Genomic DNA, 26399 nt, shown 5'->3' on the forward strand with positions numbered 1-26399 from the left:
TAGAATTTCTATAAAAATTACGTGCTATAGATTTGGCATTGGTTCAGATCATCCAATGATATTTCCTTTCAGTTCTGACTCCCTAGGCAAAAATCTCTATTTTTGCCCAAAACGCTAAGGCAAAGCCCTCTTTATTAGCTGTCAAAAGCAGTTAATACTTAATAAAATTCTGTTGGTCTTAGTGGAGCTCACACAGACCCAAACTAGCACAAATCCTGGGTAGACATAATTGTCTCATACTAAGTGAGGGTTGGAAAAGGAATGACTGTAGGAGGAGGAGGAGGAAGTCAATTTGGCCCTGAAAATCAAACTGTTGGAGTGCTATGGAAATCTAGCTTGAAACTTCCAGTATGGAAATAGTAAGAATTAGTTTTAGTATCAATGTCACATCTTCCTTATCTTATTCTCAGTCTCTACATAATGCAAAATAAAACAATTATCTAGTGCAGGGGTCCCCAACCGGCATGCCAGAAACTGGTTGGCGCAAATATGCGAAGCCCCATCCACAGGATGCAGGTAGCATATGAAACCACACTCCCTCGCATTCGTGGAAAAACCTGTCTCCATGGAAGCGGTTCCTGGCACCCAAAAGATTGGGGGCCGCTGTTCTAGTGTGACCCAGAAGGATGCCTTCTCTCTCATGGCACCTGCCTTTGGAACAACCTTGAGTCCTGTATATTCCTAATCCTGTTGGCCATCTGGGAAGCCTTGAAGATCTGGTTTTTCCCTCAGGCATTGAGGCCAGGATATTAGGGAAGCCTGGTATGTATGTTTTGTTCAGTGCTGTGAGACATCATGAGGATCCTCAATTATTTTGAATTGTGTATTGCTTTATGGTTTCTATATTACATTATTTTATGTGCATGTTTTGTTAGCTGCCAGAGTTATTTGGTTAAAAAGGGCAGACATATAAATGAGCGATGAATATTTGTACATACCTACTTAATTAAATCCAGTTGTATTCAAAGAAAATACCCAAGATTTCCCTGTAAGCAACTCTCTTCAATTAAAATATATAAGGATTAATTCCAGGTATGTTTGTTAGCTATCTGGGTCCCTAGAAATGACAGCAGTTTTGTATAAACTATGTTTTGCATAATATATGTGTAATATATGTAATATCTTCCTGCAAAACTATACTCAAGATAACTAAGAACATAAATGTATTACAATAGAAGACATATAAAATAATAGAAGAATCTGTATTGAATGGAAAGCATGCTGGAATGAAATGCTATGCTACGCTACATTGGAAATATGTTGGGATAAAAATGTGAATAATAATAATTGTCCCAGGATTTAATCTTAATGAAGGGGCAAAAACAACAGATGCTATTTTGCTGCTCCCAAGATAAACATGACTGCAATGGAACATTTTGATAGTGTATGTGCAGTAGTGAGTTTGCCTTGTGATCTGAAGTCATTTAACAACTTTGTCCACTGGAAAGGCTATTTACTTTGTACTGCCTAAAAGTAAATACCTAGTTAATAGATCATTTGCTTAGGTAAACTACAGAACTGTTGAAGGGACACCATGTATTGAATTGCTCTGAAAAGCTGTGATCCTACATCATTTTCCTGAGAGTAAACTCAATGTGGTTAGTGGGATTTACCTCTGAGTAAAATGCACAAGTTAAAGTCATAGAACATAAAATCACAGGGCTGGAGGGGATCTCTGAGTCTTCTAGTCCAACCACCTGCTTAAGGCTTATATTTTCCAATATTTACTTGGAGATGCTGTCTGGGTCCTAGTTTAATGAATTTATAGCACTCAGATGAAGTTTTGGGGGCTCTTCCTGAAAATTGGGGTGTTTTTGTGACCTAGGTCTATATAAATAATAACTATTATTGCCTTTATTTATTATATACATTAATACAATAAGTTTCTCATTTAAGTATCTCCATTTTACTGATCATAAAAGGTAGTGTAGAAACCTATATTGGATTGGGGGGGAAGAGAAGAAAATTTCCAGATTATCTGCATTAAGGGTAAGCAGGGTCTGTTTAATATTGGGTGAGACATCGCTGCATACCTACACTGCAAAAGGATTACTGGATAAGTATAGGTTGTGGATGGCTGCAGACTTGTCAACATCCTAGCGGTGTGCATTGTTTGGAGATTCATATCCTGCATATTGATCTGACTTCCTGTCCTGTGCTTTGCTGTTTGAGTGCCCCCTATTACATTTGCAGAAATACACATGGAACACATATACAGTCATTCCTGAATATTTGATGCATACCTTTCCTGATGTGTAGTGCCGGAGAAGTCTGCTCAACTCTTTCTTATTTTGTTTCATTAAAATAATCGGGGTTGTGGCTTTCTTTAGCATGGAAGATTGACTTTCCCCACTTACTTGAATCTTTCCGCTCAGGCATACCTCATCAGAACTAAGAGCAGGATCTGATGGCAGGCACCCAGTGCAGCAACTTTTAGGATGCTAAAACCCAATTAGGGGCTAGAAAAAAAGTCTCTTCTTTTCTTGACCACATATAAGGGAATACATACCTACCACTTTTACCAGGAGACTTCAAACCTGACAACTTTAAGACTTGTGGATTAACTCCCAGAATTCTTCCTCCTGTCATGTTAGCTCAGGAATCAGGGAGTTGAAATCCACAAGTCTTAAACTTGCCAAGTTTGAAGACCCTTGACTTATACATTTAGCATGGCAACAATAGTTCAAAAATACTACTTCCAAAATATATATGAATGGAGAGTCATCATCACTCCACAGCATTGTCTCCATGGATAACAGTGATCAGTGACAATGTAACAATCTCAGTTGCCTCTATTAACAGATTTGATACTCTATAGCAAAATCCTGTCTCTTGGTGACACCAACTAGTGATAGAGTAATGAATTAGCTTCCTTTTCTGCAAATAACCATTTTGCTATCCATGTAGAAGTGAAATAGCTTTAGCAAACTGGATGGGAAGATTTCATCTGGCCAGTTGGCCAGAAGATCTCTGACAAGGTTTTGCCTGACAGTTTAAGGTCATCAGCCAAAGAAGAAAATTATCAAGCCTCATTATTTGTTTGGTAGTTTTTGAATCCTAATGTTGACATTTTTCTTACTACTAGTGTGTTGATTCATAAGGGATAGTGTCTTGGCATTGCATTGCTCCCCATGAAAAATGTATCTTCGTGGTTGGCACAACTGAATATATATAAACCATTCTTTTGATTATAATCCTAGGCTGGACTGACTTGCATAGTGTTTCTATCAATTATAATTTTAATCAATATTAGACCTACAAAATCATTAGCCTGTTATTTGTGGACATACATTTAACAAATGTCCAGCTTGCTTTTTAAACAGGAGAAGAAGCTGGTCTGGTTTCTTAAATGGTATAAATGAATACCATAACTTTTTTTTATTTGTTTGCGGAAAAAGGTGGGTAAACTCTGTATTATCCAATCACCTGTAGCTGATTTTTCTCCACCCCCTGAAGTCAAGCAGCTTCAGAAAGCTGAACCTTTCAATTTTTTAAAAAAGGCAGTTGTCTAAGTAAAATCTTCCTGCAGCCTGCATCTTCTTTACTCTCTGTGCCTGAGAAATACGGAACTTGAATATTATTGTTAGGTAAGTAAAGGCTGGGCTCAAAATAAATCTATATTGAAACAAAATACTTACTTGGAGGTTCTCTTCCACTCACCCACTGAATGTGGAATGCTGGCCTGTATTAACAAATCTGTTTTTTTTAAATGAAGTTTTCTTATTAATGTAGATTAGAAACGTAACATATAGCATGTTAATATTCTAGTATTTTAGTAATGTAAACATTCAAAAGAAGCAAAATAATAATGTTTTAATCCTGGTAGGTTACATTTTGTCTAAGCTTGCTGCAGTTAAACTTTTAAAAAGATACTATTGGAATGATTTAAAAGTTCTGCTAAGTGTTTTTAATGTTACTTTCAATATTTTGTAAAGGAATATTTTAAGTTCACGTATTAGTAGGAGACTGACATGATGGAGACTGCAGTTCCAAGAACATTTACTTGGAAATATATTTTACTAACCTCTGTGAAACTAACTGGAGATAATTTCTTTTTACAATAACACAATATATTATAGTAGCACTTAGTAAGGTCAATAAATGTGTTATAATGTACAAACAATTTTGTAAATATGTTTAAAAAGTCAATAGCTTAATAAATGAATTTTGTGAGTAAATTATTCAGACTAGCTTTTCTCCTATAACTTAAAATTGGGATTGGTGAGGTTGAAAGGTATGGGAAAGGAGAATGCTTAGAGCCTAACTTTAAAAAAAAAAAAGATAACAGAATGATGGATTATGGGAAGGACAGAATTGTTTGCTAATCATTCACATTTTATAGTAACACCCTTGATTCAGTCATAAAACAGTCACATTATCATAACTTCCTTCCCTTGCAAAGAGTTATATGTAGAATTATTAGAGTGTTTATACAATTGTATTCATGTTTCTTTCCTTACTGCAGGAAAGTGGGATCCTTTGGGATAGATAATGTAAGGGTGAGAATATGTCCCAGTAAGAGAGAGATTGAGAAATTAATGCTACAGATTACAGTTTAAAGTAGCAGTCACTAACCAATGGGCCGTGGCCCACTGGTGCTTCATGAGAAATTTTTTTCCCTTAAGCAATTAATCCAGGCTCCGCAGGAACACATGGCTGTGCCGTCCACATGGCCTGCCCACCCACTGGCCCCCCACGCTTCGGTCGAGTGCACACCTGCAAAAAGCAGTGCAGCTATCGCCAGCCAGGAGGAGGTGATGGTGCTGTTGCAGTAAGGGGGGGCTGGCGGCTCAGGTGGGCTGAAGCAGTGATGGAGATGGCCAAAAGGTGCAGGAGCGCCACGCTACTTGCATTTGTGTGACACTCCTGCACCTTCCAGCTCTCCTCTCCTGGCCTGGGCTCTTCCTCGATGGCCGCGGGCTGTAGGGACGGCCCAGGGCAGGAAAAGTACTGGCTGGTGATGGTGGGAGGGGGTGGTGTGGGCAAGTCTGCACTCACCATCCAGTTTAGAGGTCCAGAATGAGGTGGCGTCACTTTTCTCATCCCTTGGTGCTCTGCTCTGCTGCCCCCACCACCACGGTCCCAGCCATCGCTGCCCAGAGAAAGCACAGGAAAAACAAGCAGAAACATAGCTCTTGCTGAGGCGAAAGAGTGGAGATCAAAGAAGGCACAGGCAAGAGAAGACGGACGCTGCCGCCTTTGAAAAGCACCACTTTCTGTTGCCTGTGCCTTCTGATCTCTACTCTTTCTCCGCAGCAAGAGCTATGTTTCTGCTCACTTTCTTTTCCTGTGTCTTCCTCAGGCAGTGATGGATGGGGCCAGGAGGCGGGGCAGCAGAGATGTTAGGGCTGCTCTGCCCCCTCAGCAAGCCGGCCTGGAGGAATGCGAAGAATTGCAGGCGAGCACCAGAGAAATGTATGTTGGAAATGCCAACACATATTTCCAGAGTGCTCTCCTTTGTCCTGAACTGGGATTGAGTGGGGGAAAGGGAGCAGGGGGAAGGATAGGAGGGAAGCTGGCTTTCCCTTGGCATGAGGTGGGGGGAAACCAAATGCCCAGACCAAAAGAGCACTGAGGAAGACGGGCTCCTAATAACCACCCTGTTTGTGCAGGCGAGAACTTTTCTGGGCTCGCCCCCTCCTTCGGCCACCACATATGGTGGGACCCTTCTCTGCTTGGAAGCGGTAGGAGAAACCTGGAGCTTAGCCTCGGTGGGGGAGTCTTCTTGTGTGGAGGCCTGGTTATTAGGAGCCCGTCTTCCTCGGCACTTCCAACCCGGCCCTCCTTCCCTCCCCCAACTCCAGGCAGCCACACTGACAAAGGAGGGAGAGGTGGCCTCTGACTTGGGAGATATGAAATGACAGGAGACCAGATTGGGGGAATCTGCTTTCCTTCCGTTTGAGGGGGAATCGGTCCTCCCCATCCAGATCTTCCCAGCCTCCAGGCCCCTCTTTCTTCCCAAAGGATGAGAGAGGCCCCTCCTTTCCCTTTGCTCTGCCCCACAATTAGGATTAAGCATTTATGATTTTGTTATTATTAAATAAATATTATATATATAAATTTTTAATATTTATATTTAATATAAAAATAAAAAAAATATTATCTTTTAAAAAAAATCATATTAGTGGTCCTTGGGATTTAAAAGTATAAGTTTGGTGGTCCCTGAGGCCCAAAAGGTTGGTGATCCCTGGTTTAAAGTATTTATTTTGGATGCTAGAAAATCCTTACTACAAATGCTATTTTTGAGAGATCTAAGATTTGGAAATGGAAAGCAACAGCATTATTTATTTTACATGTTTGGGAGTTCCATACTAGGGAAAAAGAAACCGTAGCTAAGCATTTTAAGGACACTGGACTAGAAAGGTGGAAATCTAAGTTCTAATCAGATTAGGCATGGAAGACCACTTTGGCCAATCTGTCTCATCCTCAGGAAAAAGACAGTGGCAAACTACTTTGGAAGATGTTGCCCAGAAAACTTTATGGACTAATTGCCACGAGTCAATAGTGACTCAAAGTTCCCTTCTAATTTTAGCTTGTTGTGATAACTGTGTAGAAGCTACACTGTAGATTATATAATACTAAGCGCGATAACATTTATTTTAGTCATACTTAGATAGTAAAGTTGCAATAAGAAGTGTTAATAAGCAACAACAAAGAAAGGAATACATAAGCTATACATTTTGTGGTAGAATCAGTCTTTTCAGGTTATGATAGTGACATACACTTTATCTCACTTACCTACCCAATTAAATGTATTCAACTAAAGGAATCACATGTTCTATAATCATAGAGAAATTGTATGTGATTTCTCAATCGCACTATGATGAAAAAGAGGCTGCTGTGTGTGTGTGTCTTTGTGTCTGTGTGTATCAGAAAACATTTATGTGCATCACTGCCTTCATCACTTCAGTGAAAGGAGCAAGATCATGAAGACTCTCATGAAAGCAGGAATATGTTGACTTAATAGAGAACATTTTTCTTTGACCCCCATAATGAAAAAGAGCAGATTATTGTAACATTGTTGAATATGGCTAATCAAATTGTTGGTAATGGCTGGAATATGGTGCTGTAGCCGCGCCCATTTTGGCATTATGGATTATAAATATTTCTTCTTTCCGTACTAAGTGAGGAAGTTTTTGTGGATGCATTTCTCTTTGTGAATGTCATATCACCAAATGCAATTGCAAATAAAGCAGATCTTAAAGCCATTTTCCATACTGCTGCTTTGGGGAGCATCTATAAATGCATACATTGTAGGGAGACTTGGATAGGTACAGTGGATTACTATTTATGAAAAGGTTGTGAATTAGAAAAACTACACTAGGTGAGATTAGACTGACTGCTGATCCATCAGTTGTCTTCTTAAGCTTCAACATGGTAGTATGAAATACAATTAGTGAAATTTCATAATCATAATTTACAAGTGAAACTCAAAAAATTAGAATATCATGCAAAAGTTCATTTATTTCAGTAATGCAACTTAAAAGGTGAACCTAATATATGAGATAGACTCATTACATGCAAAGCAAAATAGTTCAAGCTATGATGTGTCATAATTGTGATGATTATGGCTTATAGTTCATGAAAACCCCAAATCCACAATATCAGAAAATTAGAATATTGTGAAAAGGTGCAATATTCTAGGCTCAAAGTGTCCCACCTAATCAGCTAATTAAGCCATAACACCTGCAAAGGGTTCAGTAGGAATCACAATCATGGGAAAGACTGCTGACCTGACAGTTGTGCAGAAAACCATCATTGACACCCTCCATAAGGAGGGAAAGCCTCAAAAGGTAATTGCAAAAGAAGTTGGATGTTCCCAAAGTGCTGTATCAAAGCACATTAGGAGAAAGTTATGTGGAAGGGAAAAGTGGAAGAAAAAGGTGCACAAGCGGCAGGGATGACTGCAGCCTGGAGAGGATTGTCAGGAAAAGGCCATTCAAAAGTGTTGGGGACTTTCACAAGGAGTGGACTGAGGCTGGAGTCGGTGCATCAAGAGCCACCACACACAGATGGATTCTGGACATGGGCTTCAAATATCATATTCCTCTTGTCAAGCCGCTTCTAAACAACAAACAACGTCAGAAGCATCTTCTGGTCTAAAGAAAAATAGACCTGGTCTTTTGCTCAGTGGTCCAAAATCCTCTTTTCTGATGAGAGCAACTTTTGCATCTCATTTGGAAACCGAGGATCCAGAGTCTAGAGGAAGAATGGAGAGGCACACACTGCAAGATGCTTGAAGTCCAGTGTGAAGTTTCCAGTCTGTGTTGATTTGGGGAGCCATGTCATCTGCTGGTGTTGGTCCACTGTGCTTCATTAAGTCCAGGGTCAACGCAGCGATCTATCAGGAGATTTTGGAGCACTTCATGTTTCCTTCCACAGATGAGCTTTATCAGGATGCTGACTTCATTTTCCAGCAGGATTTGGCACCTGCTCACACTGCCAAAAGCACCAAAACCTGGTTCAATGACTGTGGGATTACTGTGCTTGATTGGCCAGCAAACTCGCCTGACCTGAACCCCATGAGTACATATACATGCTTATACTTTTCAGAGATCCAATATTGTTCTATGTACAATCCTTGTTTTATTGATTGCATGTAATATTCTAATTTTCTGAGATTGTGGATTTGGGGTTTTCATCAGCTGTAAGCCATAATCATCACAATTATGACACATCATAGCTTGAACTATTTTGCTTTGCAAGTAATGAGTCTATCTCATATATTAGTTTCACCTTTTAACTTGCATTACTGAAATAAATGAACTTTTGCACGATATTCTAATTTTTCGAGTTTCACCTGTATGTACATTTTCAGTGGTTTGAAAGTAAGTGAAAGTAAGAATAATCCCTTAATTTTGTGCTATTTCTTAGTGTTGTGTGTATACTGTATTTTTTCTTAACTATATCAAACCTTTGAATGAGTCTTGGTTTTGCACACTCTGGACACAATAGATAAAATCTGTCTCTATATTACATGGTTCTGTTCATAGTTGTACAAACAGCAAAACCTTATTCACCATTTCAAACATGTTCAAAAATATGTCAAGTACTTTATATAAAATCTTGTTTGGATTTAACAGAAATTTGGGTTTTACAGATACCCTCCTCCATTAAGTCAGTTAGAACAAGATTCACTGCGTACAAATGGTTGTGAATCTGCAGATGATATTTTGGGTTCTTTGTTTTACAGTCATCTGTTTTTCATTTTTAGGCTTTTTCATCCAACATGACCGGTGGTCCAGCCTTGTCATTTGCTCGGTGCCTGCTGAGGAGAAAAATCGTCACTGGGGACAGTCTTGAAGATTCCAAGCTATGCCGCTGTTTATCAACTGTGGATCTTATTGCTTTAGGAGTAGGAAGCACCCTTGGTGCTGGTGTTTATGTCCTTGCTGGAGAAGTTGCAAAAGCAGATTCTGGACCTAGTATTGTACTTTCTTTCCTCATAGCTGCCCTAGCTTCTGTCATGGCCGGACTTTGTTATGCAGAATTTGGTGCTCGTGTCCCAAAGACTGGCTCAGCCTATCTGTACACATATGTAACTGTTGGTGAAATCTGGGCTTTTATCACTGGCTGGAATCTCATTTTGTCCTATGTTATAGGTATGTCTGAACGTTGTCAGGTTTATAAGGAAAGTCAACACAGCCTTTTGGCTTTGGATCTTGCTGCTGTTGACTATTTTGAGTAAGCCTCTGCTGTTTCTCTTCTATTGAGGGAGCCAGAGAGAGAAAGAAGTAGAGGCTGAGCGTTGAGACATGGTCTGAAATGGATTTGACCTTTCACTGTCTGTTGCCAATGGTGAAGATAGTACAGAATGCAGCAACCTGCAATATGAGAAGGGTTTTAACTCATTATGTGTTAGGATGATGACATAGAAATGATTCATGAACTAAGTAGAGGATACTTCAAACTCAAATATAGGTCTTTAATTCCGGTAGAAATCCTAGAAACCAAATACATTCAACAGGTTGACTTTCTTAGAAGATAGAATTGAATATAGCATGTAAGTTTGACATATATGATTTTTCAGGCACCGTGTGAATCAACAAATTTTGAGGATGTAGAATTTAAAGTATAAAAGTAGCAGATTGTAAAATATACCACTGTTCTTTCTAATTATTTTTTGAAGAACAGTATTCATGTATTACATGCCATGCTGAAGAGGGCATTGGGAAGCTTTTACAAAGAGTATGACAAAAATCAATAAATTGTGGAGGTTTGCAAACTGATACATTAAATTTTTTCCTCATCTTGGTCCATATCTCAAGCATTAATTCAGCAATCAGTTTTAATTATAGATTATATGATTATTTAATTCGGTCAGTTATTAAAGTTATTTATTCTAGAATAGGTGTGGGTCATTCATTTGCATTATTGGTAGCGCGGTTACAGTCCCTTTTTTCTCCTTCCAAGATAGATAGAGCTTCATCTTTTTTCTTTTTAAAGATACATTAATTTGACATTGCTATTATTCTGTTGGACAAGAAGCTTTTATATGATCCAAGACACATTCATAATAGCGTGCAGTTGCTCTGTTAGTCATTCATATACATACATACATACATACATACATACATACATACAGTTTAAAGTAAAGCTAAAATGTTTTTCCATATAACATTACTCTTTTATTTTAAATAGCACACATTAGTTACCTGATAGTTCTTCTGATAAAATAATTCTACTGATAAAAAAGACCCTATCCTGTTTGAATTAACCCTACTTCTGCAATAAGCAGTCAGTAAATTGAGATGTGTTAGAAAATACCTACTTATGTAACTTAAAGTGAAATATCAGAGAAGTGAAACAATGCTGTAAAAACATATCCCTTAGAATGGGTTGTGCTTGTGTGTATATATACTAAAGATAAGCAGCCTATTTCAAATTTAAACTTATATATCAGCAGTGTCAAGTCATGCTCTGACTTTAAAAAGGTTGCTTTGATATTCATCTGAATATATATTATAAAGTAGGATTACTTTTAAAAAATTGCAAGCAAGGACTATGTTTATGCCCCCATCTACTCGAAAGCAGCTTTTCCTAACAAAGTAAATTATTTCTATATATATTGAAGAGAAATATATCGCATTTTTGTTGTTTACCTCAAAGGTACTTCAAGTGTTGCAAGAGCGTGGAGTGGAACCTTTGATGAACTTCTTGGAAAACAAATTGGTTACTTTTTCAGAACCTACTTCAGAATGAATTATTCTGGTTTAGCAGAATATCCAGATTTTTTTGCAGTCTGTCTAATATTACTTTTAGCAGGTACAGTACTTTTAATGTTCATTTTACTTTGACAATAATCTTTGTTAAATGAAAAAAATGTGTTTTACATGTAATGCTAGATTCACATAAAGTTATAGTGTGGTGTACAAGAATATAATCTGATTCAGGTATTTGCAGTCAAAAGTTTAATATTGTGCTGCAAATCTGTGAATCAGTCCTTATTTCAAAGATATAATTACAACTGGATTATTCTTGTGAATTAAAAGTTAAGTGGTTAATCTTGCTCTTAGTAGCATTTTTAGAGTGAGAGCAGTTTTGGGCCCTTTATTTGTCAATGACTGTATTTGGGGTTTCCCCATATAATCACCAGAGGAATAATTGTGTACAGGTTCCTCATTTAGCAACTACAATTAGGACTGGCAACTTGGTTGTTAAGCAAAGCGGTCACTAAGTAAAACAGCAATTGTGTTTATGATCTTACTTCAGTATTCCTTTGCTTTACAGATCTGCAAAGTTCATAATGGAAAGATTGGTCATAAAGTCATTTTTTTTTCATCACCATCATAATTATGAGTGATCATTAAACAGGACAGTTCTTAAACAAGGTCTATTTGTATTCACTGCAGCTCAAAACTCACACTACAGTGTGAATAATGTAGTATCTGCATCTGATGATATTAGTGGCCTGCTTTCATATGTTTTTCCACAGTTCTTCTGGCTTGGAGGATAAGGAGGATGTAGGCCCAGTAGAGGCTTGCATTGTGCAGTGCATGTAGACAGATGTGTTATTGTATGTGTGGTCAAATGTGATAATTGTATTAGAAATATTAAGAGACCTTGTTTGTGACTAAAACATCTCTTTTATAGGACTTTTATCATTTGGAGTAAAAGAATCTGCGTGGGTAAATAAAGTCTTCACCGCTGTTAACATCTTGGTTCTGCTCTTTGTTATGATTTCTGGCTTTGTGAAAGGCAACATTAATAACTGGAAGAGAACTGAAGAATTTCTGATAAACTACACTGCAGAAATAAAGTAATATGGCTTTTTTGTTCTATATTCCCTTTCCTTCTCTCATCTTTTCTGTTCTGAGAGTATTTACAGATCCTAAGAATTAGGAACCTCTATCCATACCCCAAATTTAGCTCATGTAGCCTCCCACCTGATACAGATGGCACACTGAAGATGGGGTGGAGCAGAGGTGGTATTCAGCAGGTTCTGACCAGTTCTGGAGAACTGGTAGCGGAAATTTTGAATAGTTTGGAGAACCGGCAAATACCACCTCTGACTGGAGATTTTACAGTATCCTTCCCATACCACGCCCACCAAGCCAAGCCCACAGAACTGGTAGTAAAAAATTTTGAATCCTACCACTGGGGTGGAGGCTATCAAAATGCTATTTCTCATATTTGATGTCTGGTGATGGAGAATGCAGAAAACAGGAATTGCACATAAATTAGAAGTTATGGGTCAAGGAGTGGGCTCTGATCCAATCCAATAACATTATTTCTTCTTTGACCAGACTTTCTTTGGAAGGCAGTGGTTTAATTCTTCTTTCTTTTCTAATCAGTCAGAGATGACATTCCTTTTTTGTTGATTTTTTAATTTGTTTCATACAAATTGGGAATCATAAAATAAAAGATAATGGTTCCTATCAAACTAGAATAAGTGGTGGCATCTAGCTGACTGGGGGTATCTTGAAATACCAAGAAAGTTGAGATTTGGGTGGGAAAACTATAAGGAAATCCCAAGGCTGAGGGCTAGGTTGGAAAATGTAAAGTCTCAGAAAAAGGCAGTGGCAAATCATTTTCATATAATTGCCAAGAGATTACCTTGACATGCCTGTGAAGTTACTGGGGTCATCCTTGAGCCAAGGAAGATTTTTAACAATAACAGAACCTGGGTTGTTTCATAGGCATAATTAAATAATTAAAATTATGTTACTTTCCTGTCCCAACTTAAAAATAAACACAGAAATTTACATAATCTCTTATTTCAGAATTTACCCAAATGAAATTGGTTTGGTGCTTTGCTTCTAGTTTAATAGATGGGATCCCTCACAAAAAATAAGAGGCAGGGAAATGTATTATATTCCCATGTTCTTCACATAGCAACATTTTGACTAAAGTTACCACCATATTAATCATATTAACCTGGATATGGGAAATACCTAGGACTGCAGACTAGGCAGAAAATGGGACTAGTCACTTTAGATCTTCCTCCTTTATTTGAGGAAGATACAAGCAGTGCTAGTCTCTATTTCTCCTTTTTGTTACTTTATCACTAAAACTAGGAAGAAGTCTGGAAATTATAATACATTCTAAGCTTCGTAGTGTGACTCTTTTTTAAAATAAGTCTTAAAATCGCAGCTGTAAAGGAAAATCTGCCACAGATCTGCCATTCCTTTTCTGACAGTAATGTGTGGACATCCATCTAGGTAGGAATGGTGAAAACTTGCAGGATTATAGAAAAATATTATTTTGGTGAGCATTGATATTTAGGAGAAATCTGTGGGTGCTTTATCAATAAAGAAAAATAAGCAACTGTCAGTAATTTGAGTGACAAAATAAGACTTCTTGTTCATTACATGTATAAACCAGAGTAGTTGTAAATAGTATAATGTGTTCTACTTCAAATATTTCATTTCTATCATGAATCTTTGTCAAATATATTACCTTATGAAGTGGAGTTTAAGATCTGTGAAGAAGGCAGGAAACTAATGATATAGCTGGACTAACACCACCAATCTATATAGTGCCACAACTAAATGGAAAGATAATTACATTCTACATTGCTTTAGGATTGTTTGATAACTACAGTAAGTGATAAATATCTAAAATTGTTCTAAATTGTTAATTGTATATTTAGAAATCTATCATCCTCTGAGAATGTGACAAGTATATTTGGAGCTGGTGGCTTCATGCCATATGGCTTTACCGGAACGCTAGCTGGCGCTGCAACTTGCTTTTATGCCTTCATAGGATTTGATTGCATTGCAACTACTGGTAAGCTTTTAAAATTGTGATGTTTTAATAGAAATTGTTAGATAGCTCTCCATTTTATCTCCACAACAGCCTTTGTTTGTGGTTGTCTTGAGAGAGATTGACTGCCCCAAAGTCAGCCAGTGAGTTTAAAAAGTAGAAACGACCACAGTGGGTCTTTTGAATAAACATGTTTGAATTATGTGCTCTAAATCAAATACATAAGCATATTGCTGTGCTAAATTTAACCAAGAATATATTTAGCCATTGCAACCAGATATAAGTTTTCCAATAGATTTAGATAATTGTTCTTGTACTGGGTACACATTCTAGGTGTTTCTTTCTTATTGGCCTTTTGTCATCTGAATACATCTGAATAATCGCAATATCTTCCATATTTCATGTTCACTGTAGTTTCATTTATTTTCTCCTCGTAGGGGAAGAGGTCAGGAATCCTCAGAGGGCCATTCCTATTGGAATTGTAACATCTCTACTTGTCTGCTTTCTGGCCTATTTTGGAGTTTCAGCTGCTTTGACTCTTATGATGCCATACTACTTACTTGATGAGAAAAGTCCTCTCCCCGTAGCATTTGAGTATGTTGGATGGGGCCCAGCGAAATACCTTGTAGCAGTTGGATCTCTGTGTGCTTTATCAACAAGGTAAAATAAGAAAAAAAAAAGCAATTGTCATTAAATAATTTGAGTGACAAAATAAGACTTCTTAAATTGTTCATTATAAAGCAGAGTAGTTGTAAATAGTAAAATGTCTTCTACTTTAAATCCTGCTGTTTAGCGTAAGTTTTTAATCTGTGTGCTACTTAGCGTGGAGAAGTCACTGAATGGACTGTTTAATTATTCAGCCAATAATTAATCACAGTCTGAGGAATATAGTCTAAGAATTATACTGGTTTTATACAAAATATTTTATACAAAATATTCATGGTGGATAAGATCAATACATTACAGCCCCCTTTTTCAGTCCCATTTTTTTAAAAAAATAACACATTGAAAAGATCTTCTAAAAAGTGTAGCAAAACAAGGAGTCCAGGTTTTCCCTCCAGAATTATTCAATTGAAATTCCTAAAATATTTGCTTTTAAGTGCATGCTTACAATAATTGCATCAGATTTGGATATCTAAAACTGTTTTCTAGCTTCATTGCCTGCTAATACAGTTTGTCCAGAGTGAAACACAAGATTCAAAGAAATCCAGTAATTCTACAGCTTATTGAAACCAGTCTTTTTGTTTTAGTTTAAAGTAAATGTGGTTTCAGTTGATATCACATAAAAATCTGAATTTGTTCTGGAGAATTATTTCTTCTATAAAAGAGACATTCCTTTTTCTATCCCATTAGTAATTACTGCCATATATACTTTAGTGTACTTTGGAATTTTTCTGAAGCAAGTTTTTGAACTTGGTGGTAGAATTGTATTTTTTTTCCTATTTCAAATCTTTTGCAGCCTCCTTGCCTGTTTTTAATCTGGCAAAACACAGCAAATGAAAACCATCGTTTTATTCAGATGTCACTGAAAGACAGGAAATGTGACAGGTTAAAGAGACAATTCTGCAATGAAATACCTGAAATACACATCTTGGCTAGTTTTAACTTGAATAAATACAATAACATCTATATTCACCACTATAGATCCACCAAATTTTATTCTGCTTTGAAACATTAAAAAAAACAATGATTTTTCCACAACATTGAAAATTGATTTTAAAAATGTTCACCACACCAATACTTTAAATACGCATATGTGTAAATTTCAATTTCAGCATTTTGGCTAAAATAAGCAATATTGAGCTGGCTTCCTAATGCTTTTATATGCCTGTTTGCTAATAATGCTGAGGCTATTAGCCAATATATTTTAAAATGGCATATGATGTCATAGGTATAAGTAATCTCTTCAACATTAATCAAGTCACCCATTGTAATGTAGACAAGATATTCTTAATATGAACCATAATTGGAAGATTAGAACTTGTACTAAATGTTATGATGTGGTCTCCATTTCTCTTGCTTAAGGATTGTTCCAACCATAATTTCATTTATTTATAAATAATAAATGGTATTGTCCTTATAACTGGATTTTAATTGCAATGACCTTGTAAATTTTAATTAATTGATGCAAATATTGTAAAATTCCATTGTACATCTTGGAAATGAGAGAACGTAGGCATGCAAGTTCGTGTCATAATAATAGCTGTCTTAAAATTGTTTTCTTATTTATATTTCATAAACCACAGTAGTTTTGTTACTTTATTCCACTATAAGGTATATATAGTACATAGATTATTTATTTCTTTTAAAATAATGTAGATTTTGTATAGTCGCAGAATAAGATATATAACTCTTTCTTAATTATGCACTATTATCACATAAGCCATAATAAGGAGAAATATACATTAGGTGGAAATGTACAAAGTTTGCTATTGGTAGGATTATTCATTATTTAAGGTAATGTAGTAGACCATTCTATTTAAAAAGAATGGCATGTCATTTCAAATTATGTATATATAATTTGTTATTGATATAATAATAAGGACTTAATTATTGCAGGGATATTTGTTGATTGTTTTTAATTCTGCTGCCTGATTCAATTGTTCAAAATGTGGTGATGCTTAATTATATTATGCCAGGATACACCTTACTTGTACATTGTTCTGGAAAAACTACAGTGAAGATACAAGATATCTGAAGGATATCTGAAGGAAAAATTGGGAAGGTTGGTCTGTTGAAAATGAAAGTTGTTTAAAGCAAAGTCTTTGTACTGTAATTATCTAAATTCGATTCAACAACCGTTTGACAGATCAATTCTTATTTTGTCCATGTACCCAAAGATCTGCAAAATTGGATCCATGAAATTAAAGTTTTATATAGTTAGTGTTTTATTACAAACATTATAGCTGTGGAACCAGTCATAATCACTAAAAATTACAGATATTATTCAACTTCAGGAGTTAAATCACGATTATTCTTCCCAACTTAAAAATATATCTGTGGGAAATATCTCATGTATCATACAGCATCTTTACAATAATTAATTAGGGTAATCTTATTTTTTTTCCTTTTTAAGGCTTTTTATCATATAACAAGTTTGGTTGATAAACTGGGGACACAATCATTTGGGTTTGGTGATTGGCATTGTTAGATGGCATCCTTGGTGATTTCTGATCTTGGTGGTTTTCCTGCAGACATTTCATTATCAAACTAGGTAATATCATCAAAGCACCGAAGATGTTACCTACTTTGGTAATGAAATGTTTACAAGGAAACCAAGCTCAGAGAGCATCAAGGAGCCCAGAAATTAACCCTAACCTACAAATACAGGTAGTGCTCAACTTGCAGCAGTTCATTTAGTGATCATTCAAAGTTACAACAACACTGAAAACAGTGGCCTACAACCATTTTTAATACTTACAACCATTGCAGCATCCCATGGTCACATGATCAAAGTTCAGACACTTGGCAACTGCTTCATATTCAGACTACGGTTGCAGTGTCCCAGGATCATGTGATTGCCTTTTGTAACCTTCTGACAAGCAAAATCAATGGGGAAGCCAGATTCATTTAACAACCATGTTACTAACCTAACAACTGTAGTTATTTGCTTAACAATGGTGGCAAGAAAGATTGTGAAATGGGGCAAAATTTCACTTAACAGAGATCTCATTTAGCAATAGAACTTTTGGGCTCAAATGTAGTTGTAAGTCGAGGACTACCTACATTCTCTTCTATCAGTACTGTTAGATGGGTTTTATTTTGAAACAAATTTTAATCATAGGCTAGAATTATATAAGGCACAATATACTGTAGTATATATTATCTATACTATAATAATAATAATAATAACTTTGTTGATTCAAGCATTGCCTATTCAAGAATCAATAGGACCAGTGATAGGATTCAAAAAAATTTAATACCGGTTCTGTGTGTGTGGCTTGTTTGGTAGGCATGGCTTAGTGGTCATGTGACTGGGTGGATGTGGCCAACCCAGCAAGGTGGTGCGGCACCTTGCTGCGAGTGATGTAGAGTTGGCCATGCCCACTCAGTCACATGACCGATCCTGCAGAGACAAGGTTATTTCCTTCATACCTCCCCTCCCCCTCTGCCCTTGGGCTGAAAAAAAAGCCCAACAAAAGATTACAACTGCCTGCCGAGTCTGCCTGTCAAATGGATTTTGTTTTGGGGTGGTTTTTATTTTGTTTTTTGTCAGAAGCCCCTCGGAGATAAATTTGCACCGCCAAATCTTACTGTACCTCATTGTTGTGACACTGCCTGTTGCTGCTGTGGGTGCTGCTGCGGCCGTCTGGCTGCCCAAGTAAAGAACTGCACTGGCTCAGGGCGACTATGAGAAGCAAGAGGGGAAGCCAAGGTGCTCGTGTCATAGCAGTCAACTTCGCTCTCTCTCGGTCTGGTTAGGTGCTCCCGGCATGCACAAGGACAGTGAAGGGAAGCAGACACCACGTGCATACGTTTTAAAAGTCAGAGAACTTTGCCCAAGATTTCTCGTGAATTCAGGGCCTACACCTTTCCCAATGATGAGTTGTAGGCAAAACATCTTCCAGCTCTTAAAGATCGACTTTAAGAGAGCCCTCTTGGAAGAAGCCGAGAATGAGAGCAAAAGTAGCGGCGACAGGGGCATGTGATGGGTCCCTCCGCTGTCCCCTCCCAGGTGACATCCAGGGCTTCGGCACCTCCTCTTTTCCTCAGAGGCACAGTGTCTGCCTCCCTTCACACTCCTTGTAGAGGGACACACGCCCATCACCCTCACCGCCACTAAGTTTGCTCTTGGTTCTTGGCTTCTTCCATGGAGGTGCTCTTAAAGTCAATCTTAAGTGGTCCCGGAACATCTGCCCGCTTGTGCGGTGTGCACCCTCCCGGAGTATGCTTTTTTCCTTCTCCTGGGGGATGCGCCTCTTCCAGCCTGGCTAGCCAGCAGGTTACCACATGTCCTGGGGCTTCTCCCCCCCTTGTTGCGAGATGCTTGCAGCTGCTGCGTGCTTTTTTCGGTGTGGCTGCAGTCCAGCAGCCACACCCAAAAAAGCACACCCTGTTCTATGTGCCGGGCCCAGCAAGTCTGAGCAGTTGGCGCATAGGACAGGGCAGCACTAGACCACTGGAGAAGCGGAGAGAAGCCGGAGATCAGTAGCTGCCTCTTTCACAGCATAGAAATCCTCCCTTAATCGGCCGGCTGGTCTTCTCTTTCCCCGCCTGTTTGTTCTGTATGGCCGAGGAGGAGGAGACCAGCTGGCCAAAGGCGCCGCGGCTGGAGGCGACTCTTTTTCGTTCTCCAGCTGCCTTTTCAGCACACAAATCTTCCCCGAATCAGCTGGCTTGTCTCCTCCTCCTTACCCATACAGAACAAATTGGCAGAGAAGGAGACAGCCAGCTGGCCGATTCAGGGAGGCTTCTTGTGCTGCAAAAGAGGTGGCTACTGATTTCTGGCTTCACTCCGCTTCTCCAACGGTCTGGCGCCACCCTGTTCTATGCACCAGCTGCTCGAACTTGCTGGACCCAGCACATAGAAGGCTGGAGACCGAAAAAGAGTCGCCTACTGCAGCAGCCCCTTTGGCCAGCTGATCTCCTCCTCCTTGGCCATACAGAACAAACAAGTGGAGAAAGAAAAGACCAGCTGGCTGATTTGGGGAGGATTTCTATGCTGCGAAAGAGGCGGCTACTGATCTCCGGCTTCTCTCCGCTTCTCCAGCGATCCAGTGCTGCTCTGTTCTATGCACCAACTGCTCGGACTTGCTGGGCCTGGCACATAGAACAGGCGTGCTTTTTTCAGTGTGGCTGCTGGACTGCAGCCGCACTGAAAAAAGCATGCAGCAGCTGCAGGCATCTCATAACAAGGGGGGCGAGAAGCCCCGGATACCCGCCCACCCACCTGCTGCCTGGGCTGGGCCAGGCCAGGCTAGAAGAGGCGCATCCACCGAGATAAGGAAGAAAATGTGTTCTGGGAGGGAGGGAGGGCAGGTGGATGTCCCGGGGCTGTTGCACATGGATGTACAGCAGCCCTGGGACATCCGCCTGAGCTGCGCCATGGCCACCAGGTGGTAGGGAAAGCTAGGAGAGCTACCGGGGCAGGTGAGCGACTGAGCGACTAGGTCAGGAGCATGGATAGCCAGGGATCACCAGCGGTTCAACGACCCACACCTAATCATTGCTACCAGTTTGCCCAAATTGGTGTGAACCAATTGAATACCACCTCTGAATAGGACAAATAAAATTGAATACAATAAGGGGAAAAAATATAAATAAGACAAAGTATGAATGTATAATATTGTGATGCTGTTTAAGAGAATTTTATTATTGCACTACTCCAGATGTTGAGGACAATTGGTAATGATCTACATAATATAATCTATATGATGAATGATACTGGAATGAATATTCAATCCATGAAAATGAATGATCTATATCAAATGTTGGAACCATACTATAAGTCAGTGGTGGCTAACCTTTCTGGGTTCCTGTGCCAAAAATTGTGCACGCACTTGCACTCTTGTGCCAGCACCCAGAAGGCAATGCATGCCCCCTATGCCCCCTACACATGTAACCACAATCCCCACCCTCCTACCCCCACCTCCTTATCTCCACTTCGCCTCACAGCTGATTTTCGGTTGGTTTGAGGCCTTTTTTGGCCTCCCAGAGGCTTGAGGAAGACTTCTGTAGACGAAAATTAGGCCTGTTTCATCACTTCTGGTATAGGAAGTGACGAAACGGGCCTAGTTTTCGGCCTGCAAACCCTACAGAAGCCTGCAGAAGTCTTCCTCAAGCCTGTGGGAGGCTGAAAAAGGCCTCAAACTGGCCAAAAATCAGCTGTGAGGCACACGCATGCACAGTGAAGTAAGTTTGCCAGCAGCTCGTGTGCTGGCACAAATGACTCTGCATGCCACCTATGGCATGCGTGCCTTAGGTTCGCCATCATGGCTATTAGTCCTTCCAAAAAAAGGCTGCATATTAATATGGTATTTTTGTACCATTTAAAAACCAACATATTCAAGAAACTTGTATCTTAACTGTAGTTATTGTCTTGTATATCATATCACCTCCTTGCCAAACCCCATATTCCAGAATCACTTACTGTATTAGTATTGTGTCGCTTTTCTATAATGAATTGCATGACTTGGTGTTGGCCATGTTGCATGTTCTTTTGCTTTTTATTCAGTCTCCTTGGATCCATTTTCCCCATGCCTCGTGTAATCTATGCTATGGCATCGGATGGCTTGCTTTTCACATGTCTAGCTCAAATCAACCCCAAAACGAAGACTCCACTTGTTGCAACTTTATCATCAGGGGCTGTCGCAGGTGAGATCCCAAGTGAATTTATTGTAAGGCGATGGATGCCTTCAGCCACAGCCAACCTTCAGAGTGATACATGGAAAGTTATGACTATGTTCTATTGCAACTCAAGCTCTAAATTGTGATTCTTTGAGTAAAAATATTATTTTGTCTGTCGAAAACTAGGATACAGATGCATTGGATGAAGAAAATGCATCCATTTCTATCTATGTCTATATGTTGGGTTAGCTTTGGCATATATTGTTGTTACTGCAGCACTTGAATGATTACATTTTTTGTTCTAGTCTTCTGGGCTCTATGTTCCCTTTGCCTCGCATTCTGTTTGCCATGGCACGAGATGGTTTACTCTTTAGATTTCTTGCCAAAGTGAGCAAGAGGCAGTCTCCAGTTGCTGCCACATTGACAGCAGGGCTCATATCCGGTAAGCTCTATATATTGAGGTTTCTTAACTGAGACCTGTTTTCCCATGCATGGCTCTGTGATATGATGGGCCTTGCTTGCTAATGGTTCGTGCATGTAAATTGGGAACAGAGTGCTGACTAATCAGAAGGCATATTTTGATTATGATTATGGTGGTGGTGGTCAAAGAACGAGCTCCTTACGAGTTCTTCTCCAAAGCTTTCCTTCAGTGTGAACAATGATATTGCCTGGTATGTGTGAAATAAAGAGTAAGTTGATTATCTTGATAGTTTGTTGTATTTTCAATGTTCCCATTGTGCTTTTTGTACAATTTTCATATACACATTTCTACAACCAATCTCTGCCTGTCTTCTTAAGCCATGCTCAGCAGCATATTTTGTCGAAGGAAAGTGGCATGAAAGCTGTGCCTGATCCCCTCTCCATCTGGCACAGTTGCAATCTCAGCATGTTTTATGTCTCTATTTTAAACAGTGTTTTTATGTGTTCAGTTTTTCATAAAAGTTGACAGTTCAGATTATCCAGTCAGCTGAAAAAATGCTGATTATTTTTACTCCCACAATATGTATGATGTGCTCATCAGCAACAACAACAAAAAAGGTCAGGAACTAATAATACAGTATAATAGAACTACAAAGAACATTTTCTTTATTTTACTGATTTGTGCATTCTCTAATTCCACTTGCAAAATTGTTTTATATTTCTTTCCAATTTCCTTCTTTTGCCCCTTAGGGGTAATAGAGACTGTTTGAAGTGAAATTGATGGATGTAATACTAACATGTTTCAACAAAACAACCAGAAATTTTATGAAAAGAAATCACTCCTTGAAAATCTAATTCTTATTTATAAACAAGTATTGTACCTGCAAAAGACAATGTGACTATTTTTCTTTTCTCTTAACAGTAAAACAATCTAATACACTTTATTTGTTTTAGCACTGTTTAAAGAGGGATAGTTTTTATGGATGCCAGAGTTCAAAATTATTTGCATGAGCTTTCTGCAAGAAACAGAAGATTAACCATTACCACGGTTATCAGAATACTTCATATCTATCTGTACCTATCAAAATAAATACAGTTTGATCCAAAATATTACTTAATTTGCTTAGATGGGTCATTCACAATAAAGTTTTCCTGAAACATCTGCATGCTTTTTAAAATTACTGTGACTTTCACAAACAATAAGGTGTTTTTTTTGTCATTGTCCATTTTAAAACCCATACATTGCAAATGATTTGAGAATAATTTTAACTTAACAAAAGCTTCCATGAATGAATTATTTCTTTCAAACAGATTATAAAAGATTGCTATCATGAACAAACTTTAATGGTCGTATAGCAATGATCTATCCTATTCAAAATTTATATGATTATAATTTGTCAGAAACTGTAAACAGTTTGCAAACTCTGGAAATAAATATTAAATGCTTAAGCCTATGATGATAATAAATATATGCTTTACCTAATATATAAACACTTAATGCAAATGCTGTTTTCCCCCTTCTTCCAGCTCTGATGGCTTTTCTCTTTGACCTAAAAGCCCTAGTAGACATGATGTCTATTGGTACACTTCTTGCATACTCATTGGTAGCTGCTTGTGTTCTCATACTTAGGTGAGTTCTGAAATTGAGTTTATAAGCAAAGTATTTTTTTTGTAAAATAATTTTTGTGTCAACTGTTTTATTTCTGCCTCAATTATGGAATGCAATATATTTAAATGCTGACCTTGTGCATGAGATAATCATAAGAGGGTTTCAGACCATGTGCGGTTCCTATATTTCTGCAGGTTTTTAAGTGTACCAAACTATGTATTTCTTCTGGGGAAGAGCTGCATATTTAAGGCAATGGCTGCATTATCTAATTAGAGTGTTGACAATATAGTGACACTGAGGTGTCATACTGCCTCCCAGATCTGCAAGCGGCATCTCCTGGTCACAAAAAATAAATTTCACAAATTGTACCAAAACTTTATGCTCTTATGTGAGATTTCATAAGATGGTACCATTTCAAATTATCATATTAAAAAGCTAAATTATTTTAAATGTAATTTGGGATTGTCTAGAATATTCCACAGTGGTCCTTACCCTTGAAAATTAGGATGATCCCTAATCAATTAAAACACTGTAACTAAATCAGTGCTGATTTAGCATGTATTCTAGAGTTAATTTTGTTTTTAGACTGATTTTACATTAGCAACCCATGTCTGCACACACAGGTACCAACCCAGTTTAAACTATGAGCAACCAAAATATTCAGCAGAAAAAGAGGCCCTTGCAGGATCACAAGGCGAACGTAAAAGTGAATCTCAAATTAGCATGATACCAAGAAAGAGCTTTAATCTCCAAGTGCTGATTAATCCATCAAGTTTGCCAACTGAACAGTCTGCTACTGTGGTGAGCCTTCTTGTGGGTCTTTTGGGTAAGTCCAAACCTATGGGAATGCTTTTAACTTTTTTTTTTTTTTGAAATGTTAGTTATACCCAAAATGCAGCTAAAAGATCAAATTCATATATTTTGTAGTAAATTAGTCCTTTGATTCAAGTCGGAAGAAGTGAGGACTTGTGTGTTCTGCATATAAATATAGTTCTCTTTTTTAAAAAAAACATTAACCTCTACTTTTTGTATGCATCACAAATTTTCAGATTTTTGAAATACTAAAATAGTCTGTCTTTTTTCTGTTTTCTTTGATCATCTCCATTTAGCTGTCCTGGTTTGTGGATTAAGCATTCTGACAACCCATGGAATTAATTCACTTGCAAATATGGAGCTTTGGAGTATTTTTCTTCTTGCCTCTCTTTTCATACTATTCGGGATGATTATGTTTATCATCTGGAGACAACCTCAAAATCAACAGAAAGTGACATTTATGGTAAAGGGTGTGCTTGTAGATACCAAGTTTTCATTTTTTGCAAGGAGCAGGAAGCGTGTGGCTAGTTCTGCTATATTTGGGTGGGGGAGTTTTATGAAATGTGATGTGATCACTTCTTCAATTTTGGTGTGAAAATCAATACATAAATGTTAACAAATGTCAAAACAATTTATTTTTGGCAACTCTGGATGTCCGAGAAAAGAGCCAGAGGTACATCTGAGCAGGTAGAGAGATAAATCATCTTGGGCACATTCCTCCAACAGATGGTCAAGCAGCATGTTTCTAAGCACTTTGATAGGATGCTGCAATTAACAGAACCAGTGTTGATTTGTAGCAAAGAAAACACAGCTGAGCAGCCTTCTCTTCTTTGAAAATATTACTAGCTTTGTAGATCAGGCTAATTTGTGATAACATACCTTGACCTCAACAAAGCCTTTGACAGATTCTTCTTAATAAAATAGTATTGGACTGATGACGCCACTCATAGATGAATTTGAAGCTGGCTGAATGTATCAAAAGAGGATTCATTCACTAATGGCTCTATGTCAGCTCAAAAGGTCAGCTCAACTGGAATCAACAGAATTCTGTGCTGCTCAACATTTGAACCAAAGATTTAGATGAGGAAATGAGTGGTTAAAGCTGGCACAAAGCTAATAATTTAGATAAAGAAAATCCAAAAAGATCTAGATAGGCTTAAGCAGTGGGCAGGAGGGAATAGGATAGAATTTTACAGAGAGAATGATAAAGTCCTGGAAACAGGAAGATTGGTTTCAAGACACGAGGAAGTAAAGGCAGAGCTCATACAGCGACTGTTTGGTTTATTGAAGTACATTAGTTAAAATGTAAGAATTTTCCACAGTAGAGCCTCTAACTCAAAATACACATTATAGTATAAAATATAGGTAATATTATGCACCATCTCAGACTGTTACTCCATCTAGATCAACTTTCTCTAAACATATAAGTTCCCAACTCATGATTTTTCTACCAAGAGCGAAGGGTGGGATCTTTTTATGAATATAAAATACTTCTGAAATCTCTGTTTATGTGAGCCTGGCTCCAGTAGCATGTCTTTGATGCTACTGTGAAAGATCTGACATTCAGAAGTGATTTATGAATCCTCATACCCCAGTTCCTCTGAAGGGTCGTGTTCACTAACATTTGTTCCATCCATGGGTGTTTCCTTTGCTATTTAAAGTTAAATATTTAGGCAATTATTTCACTCCCCTGCTTGGAGTGTCATTTAGATTGGGATCATATGCAAGTCCTATGGAGAAGAACATGGCTCATCTCTAGATATTATGTTCTGTTGACATATGTGTGCTTTGAAATGAGTGTTTCATTACATTTTACAAATCGTAATATAAAGTAAAAGTGTTGGGTATGGGTATTTTAGTGAATACTGTGAAATATTTATTCTTAGGTTCCGTTCTTGCCATTCTTGCCATCTTTAAGTATCTTAGTGAATATATACTTGATGGTACAGCTGAGTGGAGAGACATGGATTCGGTTCAGCATCTGGATGGCACTTGGTAGGTATTCCCTTACCTTCTTTTTTGTAAAGTGACTTCTGGTAGTGTCCATGTATAAATATTTGCTCAG

At 38.1% G+C, this 26399-nt stretch overlaps 1 protein-coding gene across 4 annotated transcripts in view; it reads left to right on the forward strand.

Moving 5' to 3' along the window:
- Positions 1-26399, forward strand: part of SLC7A2 (solute carrier family 7 member 2) — a 43688-nt gene that overhangs the window by 13569 nt on the left and 3720 nt on the right. Inside the window, exons 1-11 of one of the 4 annotated variants that reach the window (XM_026697940.2) lie at positions 3450-3587; positions 9215-9602; positions 11110-11265; positions 12094-12259; positions 14093-14229; positions 14643-14865; positions 21380-21519; positions 23440-23542; positions 24145-24347; positions 24631-24797; positions 26221-26329. In XM_026697940.2, coding sequence (XP_026553725.1) covers positions 9230-9602; positions 11110-11265; positions 12094-12259; positions 14093-14229; positions 14643-14865; positions 21380-21519; positions 23440-23542; positions 24145-24347; positions 24631-24797; positions 26221-26329 — 1777 coding nt within the window. In that variant the 5' untranslated portion in view covers positions 3450-3587; positions 9215-9229. Of the gene's footprint in view, positions 1-3449; positions 3588-9214; positions 9603-11109; positions 11266-12093; positions 12260-14092; positions 14230-14642; positions 14866-21379; positions 21520-21797; positions 21935-23439; positions 23543-24144; positions 24348-24630; positions 24798-26220; positions 26330-26399 lie in introns of those variants that run through there. The other 3 variants (XM_087936225.1, XM_087936226.1, XM_026697939.2) reach the window with 3 other exon arrangements.

This window comes from Pseudonaja textilis, chromosome 6 (assembly GCF_049901715.1).
Source record: "Pseudonaja textilis isolate UNSWEBS1 chromosome 6, rPseTex1.2, whole genome shotgun sequence".
NCBI classification, from domain to species: Eukaryota; Metazoa; Chordata; class Lepidosauria; order Squamata; family Elapidae; genus Pseudonaja; species Pseudonaja textilis.